The sequence below is a fragment of the Mesocricetus auratus genome, unplaced genomic scaffold, assembly GCF_017639785.1.
Source record: "Mesocricetus auratus isolate SY011 unplaced genomic scaffold, BCM_Maur_2.0 Super-Scaffold_100011, whole genome shotgun sequence".
NCBI classification, from domain to species: domain Eukaryota; kingdom Metazoa; phylum Chordata; class Mammalia; order Rodentia; family Cricetidae; genus Mesocricetus; species Mesocricetus auratus.
The window spans coordinates 2,148,165-2,174,731 of NW_024429195.1; the positions used below are offsets into that span (position 1 = coordinate 2,148,165).

General features: G+C 45.0%; 1 protein-coding gene across 3 annotated transcripts in view; it reads right to left on the reverse strand.

The window, feature by feature from the left end:
• The window catches only part of Kcnab1 (potassium voltage-gated channel subfamily A member regulatory beta subunit 1), a 384,414-nt gene that overhangs the window by 70,630 nt on the left and 287,217 nt on the right, over positions 1–26,567 (reverse strand). For all 3 annotated transcript variants that reach the window (XM_040754343.1, XM_040754344.1, XM_040754345.1), the window contains exons 3-7: positions 16,707–16,744; positions 12,843–12,922; positions 10,913–10,957; positions 8,346–8,390; positions 5,671–5,714 (exon numbers count right to left, since the gene is read on the reverse strand). In XM_040754343.1, coding sequence (XP_040610277.1) covers positions 5,671–5,714; positions 8,346–8,390; positions 10,913–10,957; positions 12,843–12,922; positions 16,707–16,744 — 252 coding nt within the window. The remainder of the gene's footprint in view (positions 1–5,670; positions 5,715–8,345; positions 8,391–10,912; positions 10,958–12,842; positions 12,923–16,706; positions 16,745–26,567) is intronic.

Consider the following 26,567-nt stretch of genomic DNA (forward strand, 5'->3'; position numbering starts at 1 on the left):
ATGCCACGCCCACTGTCTTTCTCTTCTCATCGCCTGTGGATCTGAATGCAGAATCCTCAGCACAGCAACGTCTCTAGCACGGGGTCTGCCTCCATATCACCATGCCTCCCACTATGATGGTAATGCATCAGACTTCTAGAACTATAAGCAAGCCCTAGTTAAACTATGTGCACTGATGTTTCCCCTGCATGCATGTCTGTGTGAGGGTATCGGACCTCCTGGAATTAGAGTCACGTCAGTTGTGAGCTTCTGTGTGGGTGCTGAACCCAGGAATCGAACCCGGGTCCTCTAGAAGAGCTCTTACCCACAAAGCCGTCTCTCCAGCCTCCAAAAGCTTATTTTATGAGTTACTGTGATCATGGTGACTCGTCATAAAAACAGAACACTGACCAAGACATTGACTTGTCAAACTGTTCCTATCTTTTATGTGAGGCACTCAAATAGTTTGATTTGTTATATCCTTAAGGCACAGTTTGGGTCTTAGTAAAATGGCTGTGAAACAGCTGGATGAGTTTAGAGGATGGTAGATCCTCAAAGACCTTGGGATTCAGAAAGGATATAATACACCTCTTAGCAACATGTCCTCTTTCTCCTCGTAAAAATAAGAAGGAAATCACACTAACTGGGACTAAGTCAAAAACTGTCTCATAGAGAAGGTTTTCATACATTTTTCAAAAAAAAACCCCTACATTATATACTTAATTCATACTCTGTAAAATAACGCAGGTGTCCAAGGTTAGCCAGCTTTTTCTTGTTTTCAAGCACTGCTCCTTGGATTTAATATGCATATGAATCACCGATGTTTAATAAGGTCACTTTCCTCATAGGGAATGTGCCAATAAAATCCAAGTATAATTATCTGTAAACCTTTTCAAATTGTAATTTTGGTTTAAGAATCTCATGGCGGTCCTCCTCTGCAGAATTCATTTAATTCGCTAATTTCAGTTTGCATGCAAATGTCCTATGGGGTAACTCTCCTGCTTATTAGCCCTGGTCTTTGGTTGAAGCTACGAACTTCAAAAGGGCACCAACAAAAACATAACAAGTGTTCCCAATCTCAAAACTCTCAACATCTGTGTGAAATTCTGAATCCGGGTTGCCTTAGATATCTGATAAACTGATTCACCACCCTGTGAAAATTCCGTAACTAAAGAAAGAGTAAATTTAAGGTATTCCTATTAGGCTGCATGAGGCCTTTAAGAAAACCTATTGACAAGAAGAAAAGGGCATTCTAAAATCACACACACACACACACACACACACACACACACACACACACACACACATACACACACACACTTCAATCTTAAAACAATGGAGATTCAGTAATGAGTTTCTCCACACCTTTTCTCTTTGATTTTGTAATTTTCTTTTTTGTGCATTCCAGTGTGAGTCATTTTCTCAATCTCTTTTCCTAACCAACTATATTACAAAGAAAAGATCTTTGGGGGCAGCACACTGCCCTTCTTGGCCAGCTGGAGTTTCTGGGCACCTGGGTTGTTGGGTATTGACAAGCCCCATAGTAGAAGACACACACACTAGGCCATGCAAGAGCAGGAATGGTGGAGGCTGGGAGGGGCAGGCCGGGCTTGACTTCAGTGTCCAACTGTATAGTAAACCTAAGCAGGGACTGTGTTTAGAAGAGAAAGCTGGAAGCTTTCTGTAGGGTAAGGAATGTCCATTCGTGACGTCAGTCCCAGGATGTCACAGACTCAGGACAGAGTGTCCTCCACAAAGCAGATGTGCTCATAAGACAATGCTGATTATCATGGCAAAATGACATTGTGCTCATTATGTGAGGGTCACTATGCCTCGCGTGAGTTAACGAGTTTAACCCCGCCCCATATTGAAGTCCTGTAATGTAGGGATACTTGTAACCTGTGTTGTAGTCAAGGAGTCAGAGGTTTAAGTAATTTGTTTTGACTCAGTTCATGTGTAGTCGCCGGAACTTAAATGTGCAGCTCATGTGCACTAAAATAAATACCAAGAAGAGAGAAAGACAAACCTCAGACAAAGGCTTTAGAAACAGTGAAATGACATAATAAACATTATGGCTAAAAAGTGTGTGGAGGGTAGAGGGTAGGGGAGAGAGAGAGAGAGAGAGAGAGAGAGAGAGAGAGAGAGAGAGAGAGAGAGAGAGAGAGAGAGAGAGAGTATCAAAAGTCTTCTTTTAAAATTAAAATTAAGTAATTGAGGACTGGTGTGATACTAGCAGGTAAAGACTCCTGTTGCTATGACTAATGGTCCAAGTTTGCTCACAGAGACCACCGCCATGGAAGGACAGAACTGATGCCTGCAAACTGTCTTCTGATCTCCACACTGGAGACACGGCCACTCCTGCCTGTACCCAACAAAATAAAACATACTAGAAATCGAAATAGGAATGAAATAATTGAATATCAGGACTATCTTTTCCCACTACTGGTCTGACACACTTCCCAGAAATACGAAGATTCGTGTCTCAACGAAGCTCTCCAACTTCCAACTGGAAGAAATATCCTAAAGTTAACCATTATCTTTTAGATTGGGTTAACGTGGACAGAAAAGTTGATACAACCACATGGGGAAACACTTGCAATGCAGAAACAAACAAACAAACAAACAAACAAACAAACAAAAGAGTAGATAGCAGTTTACAAAGAGCTCCTGAAATTGAGACTACCAAACCACACAACTCCAGAGGAAAATAGCTTAAAAACACAAATGCTAATTCTCAGAAAGAAAGAAAAATAAGGCATAAAGTCACAAAAAGAAGTTTGGACTCACTAATGAGTGAGTAAATAAATAAAATTACTTCATTCGACAGTGCTGTTTTAAGAAAAAAATTATGTTAAAATACACCTTATTCTTTGACTTGAAGATGCTCTTAGATCTACTCCACTTATAGAAGGATGATCACTTACGTAATTCTTTGTCATACTGAAAACTGGAACTATCCAATAATTGTGTGTAAAATGTATTTTTAGTTGAGGGAAAAGCAAAGTCTAGGTTAATATTTACAAATTGACTCAACTATTTTGTGTTTTCATATTCACACATGTGTGCAATGCATTTGAATCAAATCTTACCTTCCAATCCTTCCCCTCTAATTCTTTCCCTGTCCCCCAGCTACTTCCCTCTTTCAACTTCATGTGCGCTTTTTAAAAACCCATTGGATTCATTTAATGCCATCTGCATGTGCTTGGGTCTAGTGTCATCTCCTGGAGCATGGGTAGCCTTTCTGGGACTGCAAAACGGACTGCCCCTACGCTAGCAATTATCAATCGATAGTAGCCTCTCAGCTAGGGGTGGGATTTCACGAGCCCCTCCCCTATAGGTGCCAAGAATTTTGGGCTGTCTTGATATCACGCAGGTCTTGTGCATGCCGTCACAGCCACCGGGAGTTCATGTGTGCAAAGGCCCCGCCATGTCCAGCAAATGTTTCACTGCAGGTGTTTACTATTTCTGGTTCTTAAACTCTTTCCGTCCTCTCTTCGTCACTGACCCCTGAGCCTTGGGAGGAGGGGTTATGACACAGATGTCTCCCTTGAGAGTTGAGCCTGCCATTATCTCTCATTCTCTGCATACTGACTGTTGGTAGATCTCCGTGTTAATTAGCATCTAGTGTGCATGTGCGAATGTGTGTGTGTGGGGGGAGGGGACGGACTCTGATGCACCCATTTAAGTGGGTGTATACACAGCCAGATAAGCAAGTTAGTGCAGCAGAAGGAAAAGGTTGTGAAGAACACGTACCAGACTGTCAAAATGGAGGGAAGAATGGATGTGTGTGTGTGTGTGTGTGTGTGTGTGTGTGTGTGTGTGTGTTTACTAGGATTGAACCTAGGCCTTGCACCTGCTAGGCAAACACCACACCTCTGGGCGACAAGCCCAACCCTTCTTGTATTTTATGTATGAGACAAGATCTCACCAAGTTTCCCAAGCCAGCTGTCACTCATACTGTAGACCAAACAGGCTTCCTGCCTCAGTTTCCCAAGTATTTGAGATCACAGGCATATAATACCATGTGTGGACAAAAAAACCCCACAAATCTTAGGCTTTCTATGCATTTGTCCATGAGCTTATATAAAGACATTGAAAATACATTATAGCACCTTTAAAATTCCCCCACTGTAGCAAAATATACACATGTAAAATCATTTATGTATAGGCAAGCAGGAAAGAAATAAAAACACTAAAAACTCAGTCCTTACAATGAAATAAACTAGCTGTACCCTGCTACATAATGACTCTTGCCAACTCTTTTATTTCTAATCCATATAAAATTTTGAGTACCATGAGGGAAAAAGTGGCATTGTTAATTTATCTAGGGGTAGAAACTATTCATTCTCTCTCTCTCTCTCTCTCTCTCTCTCTCTCTCTCTCTCTCTCTCTCTCTCTCTCATACACACACACACACACACACACACACACACACACACACACCACATACACGCAGACTTGATTGTTGTTTTTGTTTTTACTGAGAAAGCGTGTCTTTGCATAGCCCTGGCCGTCCTGGAACTCACTCCATTTGAGGCTGGCCTCAAACTCACAGAGATCTGCCTGCCTCTGCCTCCTGAGTGCTGGGATTAAAGTACGCATCACCACCGTCAGGCAACATGCAGAGTTTTGTTTTGTTTTTTAAAGTATAGCAGTGTTAACATGTGCCCAAATCAAAACAGGATTACTTACATAGTTATCTATAGGAGCCCCACAGAGAGAGCAATCCCAGTGTAGATTAACTGACATAAGAATAACTAAATTGCATCTTATCCTCACAGTGGAATATTATTTGCCAAAAAAGAAGAAAGAAAGAAAGAAAGAAAGAAAGAAAGAGAGAAGAGGGAAGTGTTGACGCATGTTGTAGCGTGGGCGAGGGTGAGCATTGTACCTAGTGAGAGAAGCCGGCCCCAGAATGTCGTTAATCACGTGATCACATTTTCAGGGAGGTGCAGAAGCGCCAAGTGTTTGGAGACAAAAGGTAGGTTGGTAGTTTCTTGGCGCTGTGGGGAAATGCTGGTAAGACTTTGGCAGGCGACTTCTGGTTTTCTTTCTAAAGACGGTGTTTTTACTTTTATGTGTGTGAGGGCACCCCCATATGTCTGTAGGTGCCTGCTGCAGAGACCAGAAGGTGACCCTGGATCCTCTGCCGCTGGAGTTACCAGTAGCTATGAGCTGCTCAGTGTGTGTGCCAGCCGTCAAACTCTGCTCCTCTGCAAGAGCAGGAGGTACCCAACCACTGAGCCATCTCCCTAGCCTTGGTAAGTGACTCCTAATGAGCACAAAGCCACTTTTGGAGTTGATGGAAACGTTTTAACGTTGGCTGTAATGACTATCGCGTAACTCTGAAATTATTCTTAGAACCAAGGAATTACACATTTTTTAGTGGGTACCCTCTTGCGGTTATGCCTATCACAGCTCAAGAAGGCTGCTCTTTAGTCTTTGGTCCTCACTATAGCGGCAGAGTTTGCACGCGAGAAGAGCTCTAGACTCACCTCTCCCTTTTGGGTCCCAGTTCTTCCTGCGTCTCCAGGTTCCCTGAGATCCACCCCAGAAGAAACTTGCTCGATGGTCACTCTTTACTTAAAGACTTTTTTCTCCCTTTCCAATGTATTTTGAAACTATTTTAGGGATACCTTACTTGGAGCAGGCGCTCACAAGCTAAAGTAAAATGGAAATATCAGTACATACCTTCAATGATGTGCTTTCTTGACAAGCCTCTCTCTGTTTCAGCTCTGCAACAAAAAAGAGGTAGGTGACTTTGACATAACCATTCTTTCCTTTTTAACTTTCTTTTTACTTCTTCTTTGAGCCTTTCACATTATGCCTCCCGATCCCACCCATCTCCTCCCTCTCAGATAAAACAAAATGAAATTTAAGAGAAAAGTGTGGGGGGAGAAAGAGTTTCCTCATGGAAGCTGCCGTGGGACACAGCGAGTCACGCAGTAAACCCCTTTATCCTTACAGTTTTTACGTGTCGGCGCTCATTGTAAAGAATCATTCGTCTGGTTCGAGGGCCCCTGGTCACTGCTACCCCGCTGACCCTGGCTGATCCTCCCCTTACCAGCTGCAGCACTTGGGAAAGTGAACCCTGCCCCTCGCCTGAGCAGCACGGTAGGAGTGATCCTATTGGCTGAGGTGTGAGTGAGCCAGATCCAATACATGGAGAGCTGCCCCCTATTTAATCATGTGTCCTGTGAGGAGAGGAGAGATGGCGCCCCCTTCAACGCCTGAGGCCGGAGGAAGAACTGCTCCTGAGCAGGAGAGCTGTCCCTCCCCCTTGGGAGAGTGGCCCCTACACCTTGCCTTGGCGGGAGGCCTGACCCTTGCTTCCTGCTCATTGCTCCAAGGGGTGAACTAGCCAGGGCATCGCTGGAGAACACACCCTGGAGGTGCAGACAGGGGAGAGATGGCATGCTGGCCAACCATGCAACTACCCAGGTCCAGAACCAGGGTTATCTGTGGTCTGCTGGAGTACAAGGGGGGGCGTGTCCTGGGTGTGTGTGTGTGTGAGTGTGTGTGTGTGTGTATGTCCGTCTTGCAGACCCAGGGCTGCAGGATCTCCATGACACAGGGCAGCAATGGGTTGTCCCTGAAGAGTCCAGTGAGGGCCCATAATCATTCTTCCTTTGTCCACATTGCTAAGTTTTTTACCATGCGTTCAGCAAGCCCTGAACTACTGGCTATGGAGAAAGCTGGAGGGCAGCACCCCAAGTGTGCAGAACCTAATAGTTGTGGGCAGGCTATTGGTGTCACTCAGCTCTAGGCTAAGCTACCTACTAGCTGTGCACATCCTTGCCTTTGAGAACACAACACTCAGCTCGGTCTTCTAGCCTTGTTCCTAGCCAATCTAGAGAAGGAAAACAGTCTTGGCGTAAATTCATAGGTTTACTCTACGGTGGGCATAAAGTTTTGGATAGAGCAAATTTGAAAGCATCTTTTGACAATGGAAATAATTTTTAACAATGATTTCTTTAAAAGATGCAACAAACTTTCCTTAAACCAGCATGCAAGGGGATGAGACAAGCCTTTAATGGCAGAGCTTCTGTTACTCTAGAAAAACCCTAAAGTCTGGACAAGCAGACAGGATGTGGTGGCCAAGGTTAAGTCTTGATGAGGTATCCCTTCAACATCAACACTTTGGACAGCTTCTTCTACAAATGTGCATGCCACCATTCACCTGTTTAATGTGCCTATTCCAAGTCTTTTACAAGTACATCGGTTAATATTGCATGTAGCTCTGCCGCACGGTGACTCTTGCAGCTGGTCTCATTTCTAGATGACTTTCACCCTCAAGGTTTCATGCCCCATTGCAAACATGAGTCAAATTACAGAAAATGGGCACCTGTATTATAGATACCGCATTATCTAAAAAGGGGATAACTGGAATAAAAGTCTAGATTACATATCTATGTCTTCACACCATTAACAAGCTCAAGGAGCATAACAGTGTGGGCACGTGTGTGTACACATACACATTGTGATTCGGATCTTCCTAAAGAAGTAGCCTAGGCCTCCTTCTTTAAAATCCAAGCTGATAGAACAACAACAAAAGAGAAGCAGATACTTTTCTCTCTACCTATTTCAGGGTGGTCAAGAAGGTTTTGCATGTTTGTTGTCATAGTTGTTAGGATTCTGGCATCTTTGAGATTTTCTACAAAAAGTACAGGCCAAACATTGCTCTGGTATAAGGACTGGCTTGCTGTTTTCTTACATGTTTGGTAGAAAACCGCCAGCTCCCTGGTTCTTGGTGAATAATGTAAGCAGCAGTTCAAACACTAGCAGGCTGCTTCATCAGAAGCCAGAGCAGCTGGTGGTGTGTTCTGAGTCCAAAAACACAGAGACGGCTTCTCTTTCATTTGTCCTGCCGGTGAGTGACACAGGGATAGTGTCCCTTATCCCCCAATGCGATGGTCTTTTTGATCAGCACTCTCAGAACCCTCTACAGAAATGATCAGAGACTTGAACCTGGAGGCCAACGGGATATTTTTTATCTTTGCATTCCGTGGAAATCTTGAGTTTTGGCAGATTTGAGGAGCTTTTCTTTTGTGATGGTTTATTTTCTTTTCCTGAATTTTTGAACTCTGTTTTGGAAATGGTTCTAAGTACGACACTGAAAAATCTACACAAGTCATTTAGTAACAAGTGGCATGCACTAAATTTCTTTGAGAATACTTTGCTAAAGTGTAGTCTTAGGCTAATTACAACTTCTTTAGCACAAGAGAAAAATCCTGTAAGCTAGTTGATTTTACTATGAGTTAAATGTAAAAACGATTGTTAAAACAATAAAAAATGGAAAAAGGCACAAATTGCTAGTCATTTCTCATCTCATAGGAAAATAAAATAATAAAAGGTATTCAACTTACTTTCCACCCCAGTAGAGTTTGGTTGTGATGACCAAGCTGGACCTCCTGTACACCAAACAGACACAAAGAAATAGCAGGTCATTGTGGGTTGTTGATGGATTGAATCATTATTCATTTATTATGAGGGACTTGTTGTAGTGCCTCACCATTAAAAAAGAAGGTGGAGATGGAGTTCTAAATTCACAGCCCCGAAATGTAAGAACAAGAAGGGAAACTGGTGAGCAGTGACTTGAAGTCAGACACTTAGAAGGGACTCAAGGGAAGTAGTTTTTGCAAGATGGAGACCCTGAAGGATAAGGGCTGCCCAGTGCGCTTGAGAATGATGTTGCGATGTGTCCTGGGTGGGAGGTGGTCTTGGAGGTCAGACATAGTGCCTGAGAATGTAGGTGACCTACAGGGCGAGTTGCATTGGTAGCTCAGAAGAGCAGCCACTAATTAGCACTTATTTAGAATCTGGCATGATGATGACTGCCTGTGAACCTTTCCTGGGAGGAAGCCTCCTCTCTGCCAAGGACCATGGGCCCAAGTGACTCCGCGTCATTATCTCACCCAATCATCACACTCACGGGCAGTGGTAAGTGACCGGCTGCGTAGAAATAGGAATGACGAGCCAAAAGCCTCATACTCAGCAGATGCTTTAAACCCTTTACCAAATGTCCCACCACTTTACGGCAAAGGGATGAAACATGGAAATCGTGCTGGCAAACTGGTTACTCAAAAGCCTCACTCAAAGGCAGCAAATGCTCTAGTGTCTTGATCATGAAGAAATGTCCTTTGAGAACTACAGGGATATAATCTAAGCTTGCGAGGCAGAGAGCTCAGTGCACTTTGGCTTGGAATAAAATCTGCAGAGATCCAAAGGTTAAGACCAAACTTGTGAATTATCTGAAATCCAGGGCATTTATAATTCTGTCCGCTGCACCGTTGACACCTTAAAGCTCTTGGGCGTACGAGGCCTCCGTGTTTATCTGTCGGGAAGTGGTGGGGACTATTCTGACAACTCGGAGGCAAGACAAAAAAAAAAATTGAAAATGCCAGCCTCTCCAGAATCCCACTAAGTCAATTCCCAGGAGAGTAAGTTGAGTTACAGAAACGGAAGGTCTGTGGATGTAAGGTCCTGGAGACTGCACGGGCCAAAAGGACTTTTCACATTAACACATCAGCCTCCCACGGCCTATGACAATACGACTCTGCATAGGTGGAGCCAGGTCTCCTTTAGCAAACACTTTCTATCTCCCCCCAAAAAATAGAGACGTTAAGAATATTATAAAATATAAGCATAAGCCCCTTTGATTATTCAGAGCAAATATTATGCCAAAGCTGCACATTGTATCCAAATACTGAAGTTAGACTTCTCTACAAAACTGCCCATGTGGGTGTGTGCGCACAAGCCAGCATTTATGCTTAGGTGGCAAGATTAGACCGAAGCCTGGCAAATTATCCCTGAGCCACAGAGGACCTCCGGAAGTGTGAGTGTAACCCGGCACAGTCTCCCGAAAGCATTGCTCCCCCTCTCTCACAAGGTCAGCGAGGCGCCTCAGCAGCCGTCTTACAGTTAGGAGAACCAGGGCCCAGAGAAGTGAAATCGCTTTCTCTGGATAAGGACACTAGCTCGCAAGTGACGGACGGCTCAAAGACAAGGAGCCAAGCCGGCTAGTTGAGCCTGCTAGGATGGCATGGTTTGTTTCTCTTCTCCCCAGTGCCCTCCTGGAGGCAAATGTGAGCCGTGTGAACTTTTCATGGCATAGTACTAGCTTGAGCTGTTTCATCAGCAAGGCTGGAAGGTGACCTGTGAAACATTCATATGAATCTGTTTTCCATAGGGTATGTTAAGTTAAGGAGGAGGAAATCGGTGCCCGCTGAGGGAAAACCGCTGCTTCTCCATCTTCACGAGCAGGGCACTCTTCGCCTTGCTGTGGGTCTTGCTTGGCTGTGTTCCATGACACCCCAGATGCCATGCCACCCCCATTATTCCCCCACCCCCCGCTTTGTGTAAAGAGTTGGTGAAAGGGATGGGTGACCACAGTCCTTGAGTCTCTTGGAGCCCTCAAGGATAGCAGACACTCCTCCGAATGCTCAGAGAGTAGAGCGCCAAGCACCCAGGACAGGTGTTGGCAATCGTATCAGGTGACACAGCTTTTCGGCAATCATCCCGAAGGGCTATTTGTTCCGTCATTTCTTTGTACAGAGAGCTGTTAATAAAATGAGTGGTGAGCATAAATCTATGTGTCTGGATGGTTTCCTGTAGCTTGCTTCTCCACTAATTACAAGTACAGCCAAAGCTATCGCAATTCTTTTATGCACAAACATCTCATAACAGCCTCTCTTCTCTGCCGGACCCTGTCGTGGCTCACTGTAGACAACAACTATGCATTTTTTTTTGAAGTACGAATGATGAACTCTCTGGCATTTATTTCCAAACCACTGGAGATAATTTCTTTACCAAGGGTTGGTTACTTTTGGGGGGAAGCCTTTCCTTCTAGTATTATCGTTTTATCTTTTACTTTTCTGATGCAAGTCAGTAAGTCTTTAAAAAGGCAAACGAGTAGTTATGGTAGACGTGGTACCTCCAGCCTTTCTTCTTGATGATGTTCCCCAGAATCACCTCAGCCCTGAAAGGGGAGAAGACAATGTTTTAGACTGCAGTGTCTCAGAAAAGCAAGAGTCAATCCAGCACCAGAGCTATCCCATTTTTAAACCCTCAGTGCCTACAGAACCCCAAAATAGAAGCTCTCTCAGCTGGTAGCACAGTCTCCACTGTTTCTGCTTGTGCCGGCAGAATCCTGCTCCCAGGCATTGCAGAAGCACCTGCCAAATTCTGGCACCGGCAGGAGAGGCCGCCTGTGGTCCTGACATAAGAAACAGAGGAGTCAGCTGGCAGCTCGGTCCCACATAAAAATACCCTACTTTGTGATGTTCAATGAGAGTCAAGGTTTTTCCCGTCTGACTGAGGTGGAACAATTTAGCTGTGCCTGGAGGACAAGAGACCTCAGACTGTTTAGACAGAAAATACTGGCTTCCAGGTGGTCTTGGAAGAAAAGAAAGAAGCTACATGTGCACTTAAATGTCCCAGGTCCAGCAGTTACAGTGGTCCATGTGAAGATGTCCCAGGACTGAGTAATATCCGCCGTAGGATTAAGATGTAAGGAGACCCTACAAAGTACCCTTCCTGTCGATAAGGCTGGGTTGTGGAAAGGTGCACTGAAGATATCTTAATATCTTCTCCATTTCCACGTCCCCAGGAAGATTCACCAAGACTGAGTAAACTAAAATGTTCTACATCTCTCCCAGTGAGATCCCCAGTGTGAGAAGCAGTGGGGCCGCCAGAGTTTGGAGCGGAGAGGTGAATGCAGTTAGCAATTAGTTCATCATGAGCCAGATATGGATGCCATTACTAGCTATTAATTTATGGAAACAAATGCTGTTTTTATTAGAGCCTTCAAGAATGCAGACCTAGCTATGGAGCATGCTCCAAATGGACAGACGTTGGATGCAACCGGGCTCTTTTTCGTTTCTCCTTGTTTGACCGTTGCTACGTGTAACCTTACATAGCGAGACCCTGTCTCAATTCCACAGTGGCCGTCAATCAACAATGATTCAAATGACGGTCACTCATGGTAGGAGTCACAAATCGAGCCTCTAGCAGACCCACTACGTTCCTTTCTCTGCCTTAGCCTGTTGGTGCTATATGGGATTCAACAGAGGAAGGCCCCAGACAAGAGAGTTTGTAGAGAGGAGCAAGGCCTTAGAACTTCTACATTCTTTTCCTGGACTCATAAACAACGGGGATGCCAATGCTCTGATGGTCCTTAAGCATATACAGGTCCTTGAAAAAGAGGGGAACCAAGTAAGAAAAAAATGCTCCTAGGTCATGTGGGGTGGACAGGGCAAGCCTCCGCTCAACTGTGCCTTTCCTGAGGGAGGGGCAGCAGGCCGGCTGTGGCCATACTCCACAGTTCCCTGAAAGACCAGCAGGGGGTGTCTGCTCCCTGTTATTGATGGAAGCCAGACATCCACATTTATTTCAGGAGACCAGAGCTCCGTACCCATTCCAAAACACACTAGTTATGTTGTGTGGCATGTGCTTGCTGATCTGGCCTGACAGAACATCGGCTATGTGTGTTCTGATTTAGCAAGCCATGTTTAGAGAGCCAACTGCAACGCACTCAGGTCCAAAGGAAGTCGCTAGAAGTCACTCCTCGACTGAAGCGAGGTCTCCCTGTAGTCTGCTGTCTTCAGAGTAGGCTCTGAAACTCCCTCTTGTAAAAGTTGTTGATATCTTGTGTTTGTCTCCCTTCCGGCCCATTTTTCTTACAGCAATGGTCTGGGTAGACCAAGAGGGTCCCAGGATTCAACACTCTAGAGACGCGGGGAGGGCTGAGGAAGAGCATGCGCGAGAGAAGCAGCCCCTCCTCACCAAAGCCACAGCAACGTCTGGGCACGCCCCTCTAGCTTGCAAAGGATGCCGGCGAGGGACAGAAATGGGTTCTGACTTACTTCCCAGCGGCGTAGACCTCAGCCGTGTCGAAGAGATTAACTCCACTTTCGTAGGCGATCGTCATCAGCCGTTCAGCAACCTGCAAGATAAGGATGCAAAGGTCAGTCAAGAAGTGCCGGAAACGCCTTCCTAGCGGGGTAGCAATGTTAGTCCCTTGTCTGTCTTCCACTCTGAGACCCAGCTACTACTTCTTGCTTTTCTCAGCCGCAGTGAGCGGCAAAAGGAAGAAGACTCAAGCGTGGGTGATCCTTCTACCCTCAGACGAAGTAGGCTGAAATCCCACTTCTGTGTGTGTGTGTGTGTGTGTGTGTGTGTGTGTGTGTGTGTGTGTGTGTGTGTGTGTGTGTGTGTGTGTGTGTGTGCAGGGGGAGTTGTTGGTCGTCTTCCAAACACCGAGGTGTGCAGATCTGTTTCCCACCCTGCTGGGCAAACCTTGTCTGACAACACCCGCAGTGCCGTGTAATCTTGATGACAAAGAGGGCCATTTGTATCAACACCTTTCTGCAAGCCAATAGTTCCTGGCAGTCGGGTGGCTCCTGGCCTAAAAGCTTGTGACTTTCCTCAAGCCCTAGCCAAGGGCGCGGATGAATCAGGGGCCAGGCAATCATGACCGCTGCAATGCTCCTGGCATCCGCAGTTCGGTGGAGCAATAGGCATCATCTCGGAGCTGCTGCTGAGTCAACGCAGGGGAGGGAGGCAGCGAAGCCCCTGACTCACTAGGGAACAGCAGCTCCTCTGTGCTCAGGCTGCAAGGGATCAGAGCTCCTCCGGGTTCCACTGTGCAGCTCAGTGCGAGCTAGCAAGAGGCGCAACAGGAGCGTATGGCTGTCAAGGAGTGTCGTGATAAGCAGTGGAGGAGTCTGTCTTCACTTTGCTGGTTAATGTATTAGAAGTTTCAAAAGTTCCCACTTCCAACCTAGCGTTGGCGGCGCACGCCTTTAATCCCAGCAGAGGCAGGGGCAGGGAGATCTCTGTGAGTTCGAGGCCAGCCTGGTCTACAGAGCGAGTTCCAGGACAGCCTCCAAAACAATACAGAGAAACCCTGTCTCGAAAAAACCAAAAAAAAAAAACAACAACAAAGTTCCCACTCCCCACATCCGTGATTGCAATTGATTTTCCATTATGTTCTTTGATGGTGGAGTAACATCGCTTCGTCAGCGTTTCTAAGATAGACCGTGATTCTGGTGTTTTGAAAGTTAACCTCCCCCTCAAGACCACAGATAGGCTAGTGTGCACGGCCTTTAGCGTTACCCACAAAGACAGCAGTTACGGCTTTTTCGCCTGCCACTGTGAAAACGTCATCCTTAAACAGAGGTGAAAGTAGAGCAAACATAGTCCCCTCCTTCTGGTTGTCCTACATTTTAGAAATTACGGTGCTTGCGGTAAAAATCGTCAGGGTATGTCATACAGCATAGCGGTGGATTATCGCTGGGAAATGTTAACAATTACATCTTATATACACAGAGAGGTTCTGAAATGGAGAATTCTGGATGGGCGCTTGGGGTGACTGGTAGTAGGAATGCTTCCCAAGCACAGAATCTGAAGACCTCACGTGGAAATAATGGTGAAAAATATTGAATTAAGCCTGAAGACTGGCTCTAAGAGGAGTTTCTTAATTGGTCTAAGATAATAAAAAGCCGGAGTCAGATACAGAGGGAAACGCTGAGAGATCAGAGAGAAGGAGCAAGCCAGCCAACCATTGGCTTTACGCCTTGATGCTTTGAGGCTTTAGGCCTTAATCTGAAATGCCTTATGAAAGGCCCTGTGTTTGTTCCCCAGCCTGGAGCATTATTTGGAGAGCACGGAATCTTTAAGAAGTGGGGGCTAGTGGTAGGAAGTTAAGTCACTAAAATCCTGCCTCTCTGTTGTTCTTGGTGTGCAATGTCCCCTGTTACACACTCAGACACGGCATACTGGCTCACTACAGGTCAAAGTCAGGAGAGTCAAAGGAATAGGGGTTGAAAACCCTGAAACCTTGAGCTTTGCTCCCTAAAAATGGATTGCTCGAGGTCTTTTGTCACGGGAATGGAAAGTGAACACAGTCCATGAACGTCCTCTGTCTGTGTAAATAAACTTGGACAAATCATTTGGCCCTCCCAGATTATCTGAAAACTGAGGGGGTTCTAGGAGGGGAGCTCCTCCTGCCAGGGAAAACTGGTCTCCCTTCCTCAACCACACGGCCAAGAAAAGCCTTGTGAGATATTCACACTAATGAGTCGTTGCAGAGAATTCTGGGCATACCTTTCCCTTCTCCACAGAATTTCTGGAAACAGAACTCTCGCCCTGTTCTTTTTGAGTCTTAGACATTCTCGCAGCTCTTTCATTCTTGCTACCTGAAGAGGAAGTTGATGCAAAGGGCTGGATAGGGCAGAGAGAGTGACTCTCTTCCTATATAGCTTAAAGGTCAAAATGAATGTCCCCCTTTTTTGGCTAAATTAATGTGGGTGGGGGTTTAGTATTACCTGCTATTAAGGCTACATCAACTACATTACGGATGAGAAAACATGGAACAAATCCCCAAACTCAGCGCTGTTTGGATGCTAAATGTGCCCTCTTAAAAACCATTTTCAGGAAGTTATTACTCATATGAGTACCCTATATCTTAGTTTTCATTTGAAAGGCATAACTCTGGAGTTATTAAGTTTGTTGATATCCCTGTTAAGTACCTATCCAACATGTTGCTGAAATCTTCAGGGATAGGGTCTTCACACCCTCCTGGAGTGGCACTGATAATTATAGCACCCAGTATATCATGGTGCGGCCATTTGCACCTGGTTTAAGCTTAGAGCACCCGGAGGTGTGAGAGAAAGCTGAATGACCAGGGAGGTGAGTTCATTGCTGTAGGCGTCTAATCTTACCCCTAGGGAACAGGGGTAAACCACTCAATCGCGAGCACTGACTCACAGTTGACCCCTCTCCTCACGAGGCTGGCTATCTCCATCTTTCTCTTTCCACACAGTGCATCAGGCTGTAGCAGGTTGCAGACAGGCTGGAGACCCTGGCTGGGGACTTAGTTCCATTCTAACTTGCTGCTGACTTTGTGCCTAGACGGCAGTGGAGTCTAGTTGGAAGTATTGAGATTCTAGGGGCAGAGCTCTGACCTCACCCTTCTGTGTCTTTCTCTCTGCTTCCCGACTGCAGTGAGATGAGCAGCATTGCTCCTCCCTGGTCTTTTGTCACGACGTTCTCCCTCTCCACAGTCCAGGAGGGACCGACCGCTGTACTCCCTGTGAATGTACCACCTTACATCCCTACCTGATGCCGTAAGGCCTCCTGATGTGCACAGGCAGGTCCTGTAGGAGGAGACTTTGGGACTGCGCCCTAGCCATGCTGCGCCCTAGAGGTGCATGCAGATATGGTAATGAAAGGGCGGTGAACTGCGCCGCTAGCCAGGCCCACTTTTGGGCATGGCTAGAGGCACACTGTACAGCAGAGCCGTACTCTCTCTTTTCAGCTTCTGGGTCTGTGGTGAAAGCTACTTGACTCATCTTGGTTACCCGTATTTGTTGTAAATAATTTATACAACAAACAGTTGCATACACCCTCAACAAGTGTGCCTTTTATCGTTACAGCTACACAGGTCCTCCACAGCTACTGGGGGTGCTGCCATTGGGAGGTCTTCTGCTGCCAGCCCCCTAGAACTACACTTGGCTGGAGTCACCTCACCCAAGATCTGATTCTAGGCTAGCTTTGACCCGATGACTGTGCAATACAGTGACACGCACTACACACACACACACACACACACACACACACACACACACACACACATAAAAAATCCAAGGAAAAAATGCTAGGGAAGGGAAGAATATTCCTGCTGCACATTTTCTTCATCAGAATTGTAGAAGCTGAAAGCGGCTCACCTCATCTGAAATTTGACCTCCAAATGTCACCCACGTTCCTGGAAGAGAATAAACATTTGTGTGTTATTTGTAGCCATTTTTCTAATACTGTACATAACAAGAGCAAGTAGCTCACAAATGTGCGCCTAGACGTGGGCGCGTGCTCGCTCTAGTCTAGGCTCCCCACCCCACTTCCTAATACTCCAGGAAGGGTCCTGTGTCACTTTGGGGAAGGGCAGCTCTTCAAGCCGCCGTGGATGCCTGGGGCGCATATCCTCCTGCTGCGTGAAACTTTGCTTCTGCCACGGGACCAGATGCACAAGACGTCAGTGCCACGGAGCTCACTTTGGCTGCGCGCCTATTTTTTGCTCTTCCACAGCTAAGAGGCCTGTGCTGCAAGTGAGCCCAAGAAAGCGCGGCAGCCAGAGCGAGCCAGGCCTTGACGTAAGCTTCAGGCCTTCCTTGCAGACTCCGTCTTGAATTGTCCGTTTGCTTTTTCAAGAGGACTCTCTCCAACATTCCGCCAGGACCTGCTTACAAGACGTGGGTGGTGGCACGGAACGGTACCTCCTCTGTGCGTCCTGCTCTGGGAAATTTCTGTTGATTTGGGGTGAAGGTAGGAGGCAGGAGCGGGGGCGAGGACAAGGAAGGCAAAGGAAGGGAGGTATAACCAGCGACGTGTGTAAAGCCAGACACTGAGCAGGCACACGCCGTGCCTCCAGCAAGTCTCTTCCACTAAATGCTTCTTACGCATTCTTTCTTTGAGCTGTAAGTCCATCGTCAGACAGAGACATCGCCCCCACCTATCATGGGTAGCGAGGTGAGCAGAACAGTTCCTGTTTTTAGCCCGAGTTAGCAGCGTGTCTTGATAAATGCTCTGACTGAGGTAAACACAAGGCAGTATAAGAGCTTGGGATAGCAAGAGGGTTGGAGGACGCGAGTGTGCAGATGAGCTGTGTGTGGACCATCAGGCCCCGGCGCAAAACGTGAGTCAAAGAGGGAGACCAGGGCAAGAGTAGAAGCAGTTAGGGCACGGGCGTGGTTAGTACTTATAGGGCGTGAAAGAAAGGCTGTTGTTGTCAGTTTATAGTCTGCATCTCACTGTGGGTCACGGCTACCACCACGGCGCACCTTCCAGATATCAGCAGTGTGCTAAGAAACTTTTCTTGAGTCATTTGACAGAGACTCAAAGGACAATCTTGTCCTCCGTGTTTAGGGCTGAGAAACCTCACATTAGCCAGCACTAGATGAGACAGATACCCAAGCTCCCACCAACATGCTGGGCAAGGTTGCCCCCTTCAGTTATCACACTGCCCAGTTAGACTGTCTCTCTCTAAGTTAGTGTGCCATCCATAGACATATGTTGGTACACCTTTTTCTTTGTTCTCAGAGACCAAAAACAAAGGGAGTGTACTAACCGTCTTATGAGCGTGCTTTCTGTCTCCGGAGGTTGAGGACGCTCAGCTGAGGACGCTCAGCTTCCAGACTCAATCCGTCTCACTAGAATGGAGCTGACCAACTTGGTGTTTCAAATACATTTCGAATGAGTTACCGACATTCAAACATTTAGGAAGTTTTTTCTGGAAAAACTTTGGATTTTCGGCAAACATTGACACCAGAGGGTCCATGCCTCTTCTAGGCAGGTGTGCCCCAAACTGAGATGGGGAGCGTGCTTTTGTGAAAGACTGTGCCGGCCTGTGGGTCTCCCTCACCCTGCTTCCTGATGCATTCTTAACAGTGAAATAAAATGGTTACGGCTTTGTGCCGTATATGTTTATCGCCATTTTCCTTACAGCAAAAGTAAGAGGGATGTGAACTTGTACATCTTAAAAAAACAGAAGTGATGATTTTAGGGGAAAAATAGGCATAGATATCCCTGCCCCCCTCCCCAAGAAACATTCCAAACAAAGAATGCTAACGGAGGAAAAAAATATCCCACTGTAAGCAGCCAAAATAAAAGCAGTCATGACCGGTGCACGGAAAAGACGGTCTTTGAAAAGCTTAATGGTCTGAGAAAATGGCCCATGCCTGGTTTTGAACGGGAATTAAGTGAGGTGTTGTGGAAAGCAGCTCTGTATTAAGCGGAAGAAATAATTGCCTGGGCGTCAAACCTTTTCACAGGCATGTTTACAAAAGAGTCCCTTTGAACGTGGCAGGACTCTTTTGTAAACATGTCTTAAGAACAAACATTGAGAATGTTAATGGAACTGGCAGCACGGGAGGTTTACAGCTGAGGATGCTCAGCACAAGGTAAGTTGCCGGAGCCATTTTCTACGGCAGCGAATGAGAAAGCAGGCAGGGATGAGTGACAGCGCCTCGGTGACATTTATTTCCGGTACGGTGAGAACTTTGAAGGGGTCAAAGAGCTTTTGGGTGGGGCCCCACCGGAAGGAAAAGATACTTGGATTGGCTGTCTTGTGTGATTGGCTGGAGAAGTCTCAGATCATTTGGAAACTGAGTGCAACCAGGTCAAAGCCACTGTTGCCAGAGGTTGGGTGAGGTTGCTGCTGGCCCTGTCAAGCTACCGACCAAACACGGCACTATTTTGTGGGATCGCTATACCCGAGTCCCTTAATTTCCCCCTGCTCATTAAAAATGGCTTTGGGCAAAGAGCTAAAATGGGAGAAGCCACGGATTCAGTAACGAGTCCCACAAATTAGCTGTTCTTCTATGTCTTCAAGCAAAAATCAGGTCAATGTCTGCTTAGTGAATTTGCTAGCCGGCTTGTGAGGTGCTGTGAAAGCACTTCTTTGGTTTGTTTGTTTTTATTGTTGATGTCATCAATGAGAATAGACTTCTCTCTACTGAGTCCAGAAGGTTTCCTGGAGCCTGAGCTGCTTTCTGATCTTACAAATCATCCGTGCTTGAATTCTTCTCTATGGGGAGGAGGGGAGACATTCACAGACGCTCCTTGACTTGCAAAGGGGCTGTGCCTGGGAAGTCTAGCACGTGTTGGGAAAATGCCACGAGCCCAATGCATTTCACAAACCTCATTTACCAAACACCCTAGCTTAGCAAGCTGCGTGATGTGCAGAACCAGCTGTTTCCTGCGTAGTGGTTGGCTGGCCAGAGGTTCACCCACCTGCTCTTGCCCAGCATCGTGTCAGTATTTAATGCAAATTCTCCCCAGGAAAGGACCAAAATTCACATGGCAAAGTATAAAGGTGGTGGTGGAGTAGTAGACTAGCACGTACACGCTTTCAGATCATTTAGAAACTGAGTGCATGCAACCTGGTCAAAGCCACTGTTGCCAGAGGTTGGGTTGAAAGACCTCGGCATCAAAGCGCCGGGTACTGAACCGAACCCTCTGCCCAAGAACCGGGGCCAGACCACTGGCTGCAAATGCAAGAGGTGATTTATTGAGTACACAGGCGCCCGCGGATGCTACTGCAACTCGGGTGCAGAGCATACCGGGCTTGCAGGGAGCACAATATTTATAGAGTTTTAATGGTTACATAAATATCAGCATAGCAACAGGCATTTCATTAGCTCATCTTGGGGGTAGGGGTAGTTCCCACGGACTAAGTTTCCTGGTATTACCTCATGAAAGACCCCGGCACGCTTCAGCAATTATTATCCGGGTCCCATGACTGCTCTGGTGACCACAGATCCTGTTTGACATCCTGCCAGCTGGGCGAGGCACCTGGTCTGGGTTTCTTTCATTAGGCAACGGCCTGACCTTGCTTTTCTTTTCCTAGGGGGTCCTGGGTAGGGGTCTTTCAGGGTGAGGTTGCTGCTGGCCCACAGATTAGCTGTTCTTCTATGTCTTCAAGCAAAAATCAGGTCAAAAATCAAAATGTAGTTTCTACCAATTGTATATTGCTGTTGCGCCATCATAGAGTTATAAACTGTAAGTCAAGATGATGTTAAGTCAAAAACTGGATTCGCCTAGATTGTTATTTGCTCATCTCAGGCCTGAGAAAGCTTGGGGAATGATAATCCATTTCTAGATGAGAATTGTAGCCTAGAATTCATCCTCCAAGATTGTATTAATCAAAAATGGATTGCCAAAAATATCTCTGATTTCAAGTCTTGGCACGTAATTGTGCTTAGTAGGAAATTACCCTAGTACTTTGAACACTAGTGATAGTTAAAATTCAATTTGGTTCAACTTAACTAACATCGACTAGTTTTTCAAATAGACTAGCATCATTTAGCTCACTTTTATTAATTACTTACTAATAGTATTAAAGACTAAGTAAAACTCCAAACGCCAGAACTGTATGTACATCTCAGAGTAAGACAAGACCCTTTTACACTTAAAAACTGACGGTGACTCTAGTCATGTTGGGATAGCACTAGTTTTAGGAGTGGTTCTATTCCCCCCCAATAAAAACCCTCAAAACCCAAAAGATGAAACAAAAACTGAAAAACTGAACAAAACTCTTCCATGCCTCTTTAAAGAGCTTAAGGCTGTATTGTATGCATCACAGTGAAAGTCAGACAGCCCGAAGGGTATTTTCACACAAAAGAAAGAGTGTTAGGTCAAAGTTGTGATGAATTACGATGCAAAATAGTGAAAGTTAAATAATTTTCCTTTGACACGGACTTAAAACTATTGACATTCAACAAGCATGTGTATCATATGTGTTTATGTTACTGCTATCGTTTGAGTATGGTTTGAATGCCACCAAAGTTTCACCCATTGGGAGTTTGGCCTGGTGCTATCGGGAAGTGGTGGGAATTTTGAGCGGTACAGCCTAGTGGGAGGCCAAAGGTCATCGCGGGTGACCCCTTGGTAGCTGTCATGAGGGAACTGTTATAAAATGAGCAAGCTTTGCCCTTCTGTCCTCTCTGCTCTTGCTTGAGGTGCAGTCACTTGCTTGTTTAGACATGCACTCCCGTCATGATGTGCCCACCCACCTGCTGACCCCAGACAGGCCAGCTCCCCTGCGCCTCCCACGGCACCCTACTCTCACTGATCTTGGACTTGGGCGCCTTCAAAACTTTGGGCTCAATAAGCAGCCTGTGTCAGATATTTCATTACAGTGATGGCAAGATAGTGAAACTGCATACATACACCACAACTAAAAAGAGTAGTGTTTCCCGTTTTTTGGAACTTAGCCACTATCACATTCATCTTACTTTGTCCCAGGGGACCGCCTCCCTGACCCACTCACTACTCTCCAAATCCCTAGAATAAAAGTGGTGACTTGGTAGGTGGTAGGTCCATGCTGGTTAAGTTGACGTGAATTGCCTTTTTTATCATTAGTCTTCAATGTAATGGGAGGCTGAGAACCTCTGTTCTAGACTGTTTTGTGCATCTCATGCACTGGGAAAACTCAGCAGTGTTTGAAAACACCGCATTTCCTACAGACGAAGGTCCAGGGGAGGAGCCTTTAGCGGTAGGCTGTCTAAGCCGCTTTCTCCATAGCCCCATGCCAATTTCGGTTGGTGATGTGCCTTGTTCTCCTCACCTACCCCCATGGTCTGTTCCAGCCGATTGCACACTTGGCTGTCTGCAGCGCCACCCTGCTTTAGGGACCCGCCAAATCTCTCTCCTGTGAAAATCTTCGCTGTGTTAAGCTTTACACCGCTTCTCTCAAGTTGTCCATTTGTGGATGAAGAATGTCACACGTCTGTCCCTACGCCTCTGAGTCACCTTCATGCTTGTCTGTTCTCTCCATTTTACCAGCAGTCAAGGTCTACCTAAGGATTTTGAATTTTGTTGCTCCATAAGCAATGCCCCAAACTCATGCGCGCACACACACACACACACACACACACACACACACACACACACACACACACACACTGACCCAAGTCTTAAGTCAGCAGCACACACTTCAGAACTCAAGACCCAGTTGAAGGCTGCCTAATGACAGGATGTGGTGTCTGTGACAGGGTTTCTGGGGCAGATTGTCCAGGAATGGAGACTGTACCGGAGGATAGTTCCTAGCTGACAATGCTGTCTAGATAACATAGACACGTGTGAGGAGTGGCAGACCCTAATGCTTTGAGCCAGTGTGCCCATTTGACCTTTATAGAGAGTGTACAAACATTTAACCTCTTTTCCCCTGCCCTCCTCCCTCTCCGTGTTCATCCCCATTCCCACTTTCTTCCTCCCCTTTTCCCTTCTTTGATTTAAAGATTTTTTTGAATTTAGCTGCCAAGGGATATTCCTAGCTTCATGGTTGCTTTAGGAGTTATTTCAGGGCGAGTTTGCCCAGAAAAAAATTGTTTTTGTTCTCCATTTTTCTGATCATAGGATGGGTGACAGGCATGTGACATTTAGAAGAGGCTAAAATCTTAGAAGAGAGACATAAAGCAAATCACAGGCAGGGACAACCCTTCCCCAGGGACTCAGGAGCTATTTCAGCACCGTAGGACAGATATCTTTGTATACTATAAACCTTCACCAGAGATGAGACCCTACACTCTGAACTTTGATGGTAGATTAGCCATAACTACCAATTTGAAGGCAAACTCCCCCTGAAATTTCTTTCTTAAGACATGATTTCTAAATTGATTTGGTTCCTTGAGCCTCCTAGGAAAATTCAAAATATAAAAACAAACAAACAAAAAAACCTTAAAATTCTTAAATTTTTCTTCTCTGCTTTACTGAATTTCTTTACACTACTGAAGTGTATACTATTAATTTCTAACCTGAAAAAGTTACTTTAAAATTCTTTTTTATTGGGCAATTCATTCATTCATTCCTTTATTCATAAACAAGGTTGCAACAAATTCTTCCTACTTTCTGATCATAAAAAAGGAACACAGAATGTGGTTTGCCATATTTCATTCTAAGTTTCTTGGTCATAGGTCCTGATATTTTTCTAGTTCTCTCATTTATAGATTGAGCATTATTTACTCAACTGAAACTCTTAGGGCATTAAAAAGAATCAGTATGCAGCATCAACAAAGCTTTCTCATGTTCTTTGAAAAGTTCTTGAATGAAATATGCAGAATAGTCAATGTAGGCAAATTAAACAGTGTTTGAGTAAAAACAAACACAGGATACAAGAAATACATGCAGCTTCTAATTCTTAAAACAAATTCAAATATTTTTAATATCTTCTCTAAAATGTGACCTACTATGAAGATAGACAATGCTTTTTCCCCTATGAGATTTTTGCACAGTTCCTGAAATATAGTTAGTGCTCAAACACATATTTTTGTTTCTGTTTGACTCTATCATACCTTTCCACAGCAGGTTACTATGGGCAAGAGTTCTGGAAAAATACTCTTACTAAGATTTGAAAGATAGTGTGAATTCCTGAATAATTTCCTTCATCTGTGTGTGTTTTTGTTGAACCTTTTTCATCACTGATAATTCAGAGAGGTGTTCCACCTCAAATAGCAATGACTTTGAAAACTTTGGTGTTTCTGAGTATAGAAAACAGTGCGTAGTCATGTGGTTGTTAGGATCTGTTAAGAATACATTTTAATTTCCTGAAAGGCAAGGAAAATGTCTAGGTGAAAACAAAAAGATAATCATTGTAAAAAAAGATGAAAAATATTTTGGAACATTCCTTTCAAAGTCTTCTTCCTGGGGTGTGAACAATTAGATGCTTAGGATATGAAATGTTATTAAAAGGCGAATTTTGTGTTCAGGAAATAGGAATAGTGTGACATTCTTACTGAAGCAGGAATACAAATGTGATTTCTGACTAAGAAATTCTTGAACTATATAAGAATTAGAATAGAAAATATATACGGGGAAGTTTGACAAAAACCTAAAATAATTCTTATTCTCAGTCACATTACACTTAAATTAATTCACTGCCTATGTTTGCCTGTATATTCATTAATTCACATGTAATCATCAGCTTGCTTCACTAGCGAATTGTAGATATAAGCTGTTAGTAATTCCAGTTTTAAAAGATATATCTATAATTTTTCCTAAAAGAAAATTCATAACTATACCAAGTCAAAGGGGGTATTTCTGGATCACCCTTAGAATGACACACTCTTTTTATGCAGACTTTTCTATTTCTATAAAAATAATAGACACTTTCGGTCTGGAGAGATGGCTCAGTGGTTAAGGACACTGACTGCTCTTCTAGAGGACCTGGGTTCATGACCCAGCACCCACATGGCAGCTCACAACTGTCTGTAATTCCAGTTCCAGGAGACCCAACACCTGCGGCAAAACACCAATGCACATAAAATAAAAATAAATAAATCTAAAAATAGTATAAACTTTCTTTTTTCAGTAATAATATGTGCAGAAATTTAACATAACATCAAGAACAAAGTGGAACAATCCTAAGTCCTAAATCCACCCCTGATCTATCTTTAATATCACAGGAGACTCAATTTATCCCAGACTCTACATAGAATCTGATGTTAACTTTGATTGTCTTCTTGATTAGATTAAGGAACGCTGAGGAGATTAGTGAAGGGCTTTTCTGGGTGTGTCCATGATGAAGTTTCTGGAGATGTTTAGACTGGGGGCGGGGGCTTTGCCACAATGCATGCACGTATCCTGTGATGGGCTCATCATACGATGGCGTTATCAGACTGCGGTGAAAGACAGGAGGTCCTGGATGAAGGAAGGTCTGTGGGCATGCTTTGGAGGCCTGTATCTGTCTCTGACTTCCAATGTTTGCCTTTCTTCTGCTTTCTGGTCACCATGGCATGAATGGCTCTGCTCTGATTTTTCCCTACCCACCACCATGGATGACGCCTCCTAAACTGTGAGCCCAAATGCAGCTTTCCTCAAGTTGCTTCTGGTTTCAGGGAGAACAAGGCTGACTAATGCAGACTCATGCTCCTTCCAAATGATAGGCAACCTTGAAAACTTAATCTGTGTCTTTGAGAAGAGCTCCTGGAAGCCTGATCTCTGTAGGCAAGCCTAGCTTTCCCACCAAGGCTTCATCATTGAGGCAGTGCTGTTACAATAGCATAATCCTGATTATATAGGCACAGAGTGAAATTTCCTGGCATACAATATGAATGCAATTCTAGAAATTTAGGTAAACAGACATCAAGAATATAAGCGTTGCATTTTTTATTTCAACAGCCTCCTGTCGATCTCAAACACAGGATGAGGGCCTTCTTGAGACTCCCGCCCCCTCCCCCCAAAACCCCCTGCCAAATGAACTTTTTATCCCAAGAGACAGGCTAAAAAACTGCATCTATTAAGTGCTCATGGAGTCTCATATGGATGTACAAAGCGAGAGTGGCAGAGAAGAGATGATCAATCGGAGATAACGTGTTCATGAACTTTTTTTTCTATTGCCCGATCCTCTTTTTATCTATTCACTGATTGGAAATGAATTCATCAGAATGGATTCATCATTGTTTTAGTTAGTGGACACATGTCCAAGTGCACACCATTAGAATGTTCAGGAGGGAGGCTGGGAGGTCATCATGGGGGCAGGGAACTGTCATGGTAGAACAGCACTAGCATATGGTGTTTTAAAGCAGCGTGGTGTCAGCTACTTCTCCAGTGACCCTGACCATGGGAAAGAGGGAGCACGGATGGAGAGCTGCCTGATGATGTTCACTCTGGGTAGATTTTTGATCAGAAAAGAATCTCAGGAACCACTCACTATGAGTGCAGAAGGTCTTGTCAGCACAACTATAATGAATGATTATTTTTTAAACACACTTCACTAATCCTTTGGAAATTGTATACAGTATATTTTGATCATACTCACCCTCAATGCTTCCCCATAATTCTTTCCAGATTTACCCTCATCTTCCTGACACTCCCTAATTTCTTGTTCCCTTTACTGTTATTAGTTCATGTGTGTGTGTGTGTGTGTGTGTGTGTGTGTGTGTGTGTGTGTGATTCTAGTTTGTGCTGTGCATATTCTCCTGGTCTGTGGATATCCACTGGAGTGTAGTCGACCTACCAAGAGCCACACTCTTAAAGGAGAGCAATACTGAAGTAGCTCCTCTGTTAGGAGTGAGGATTCACGAACCTCTTCC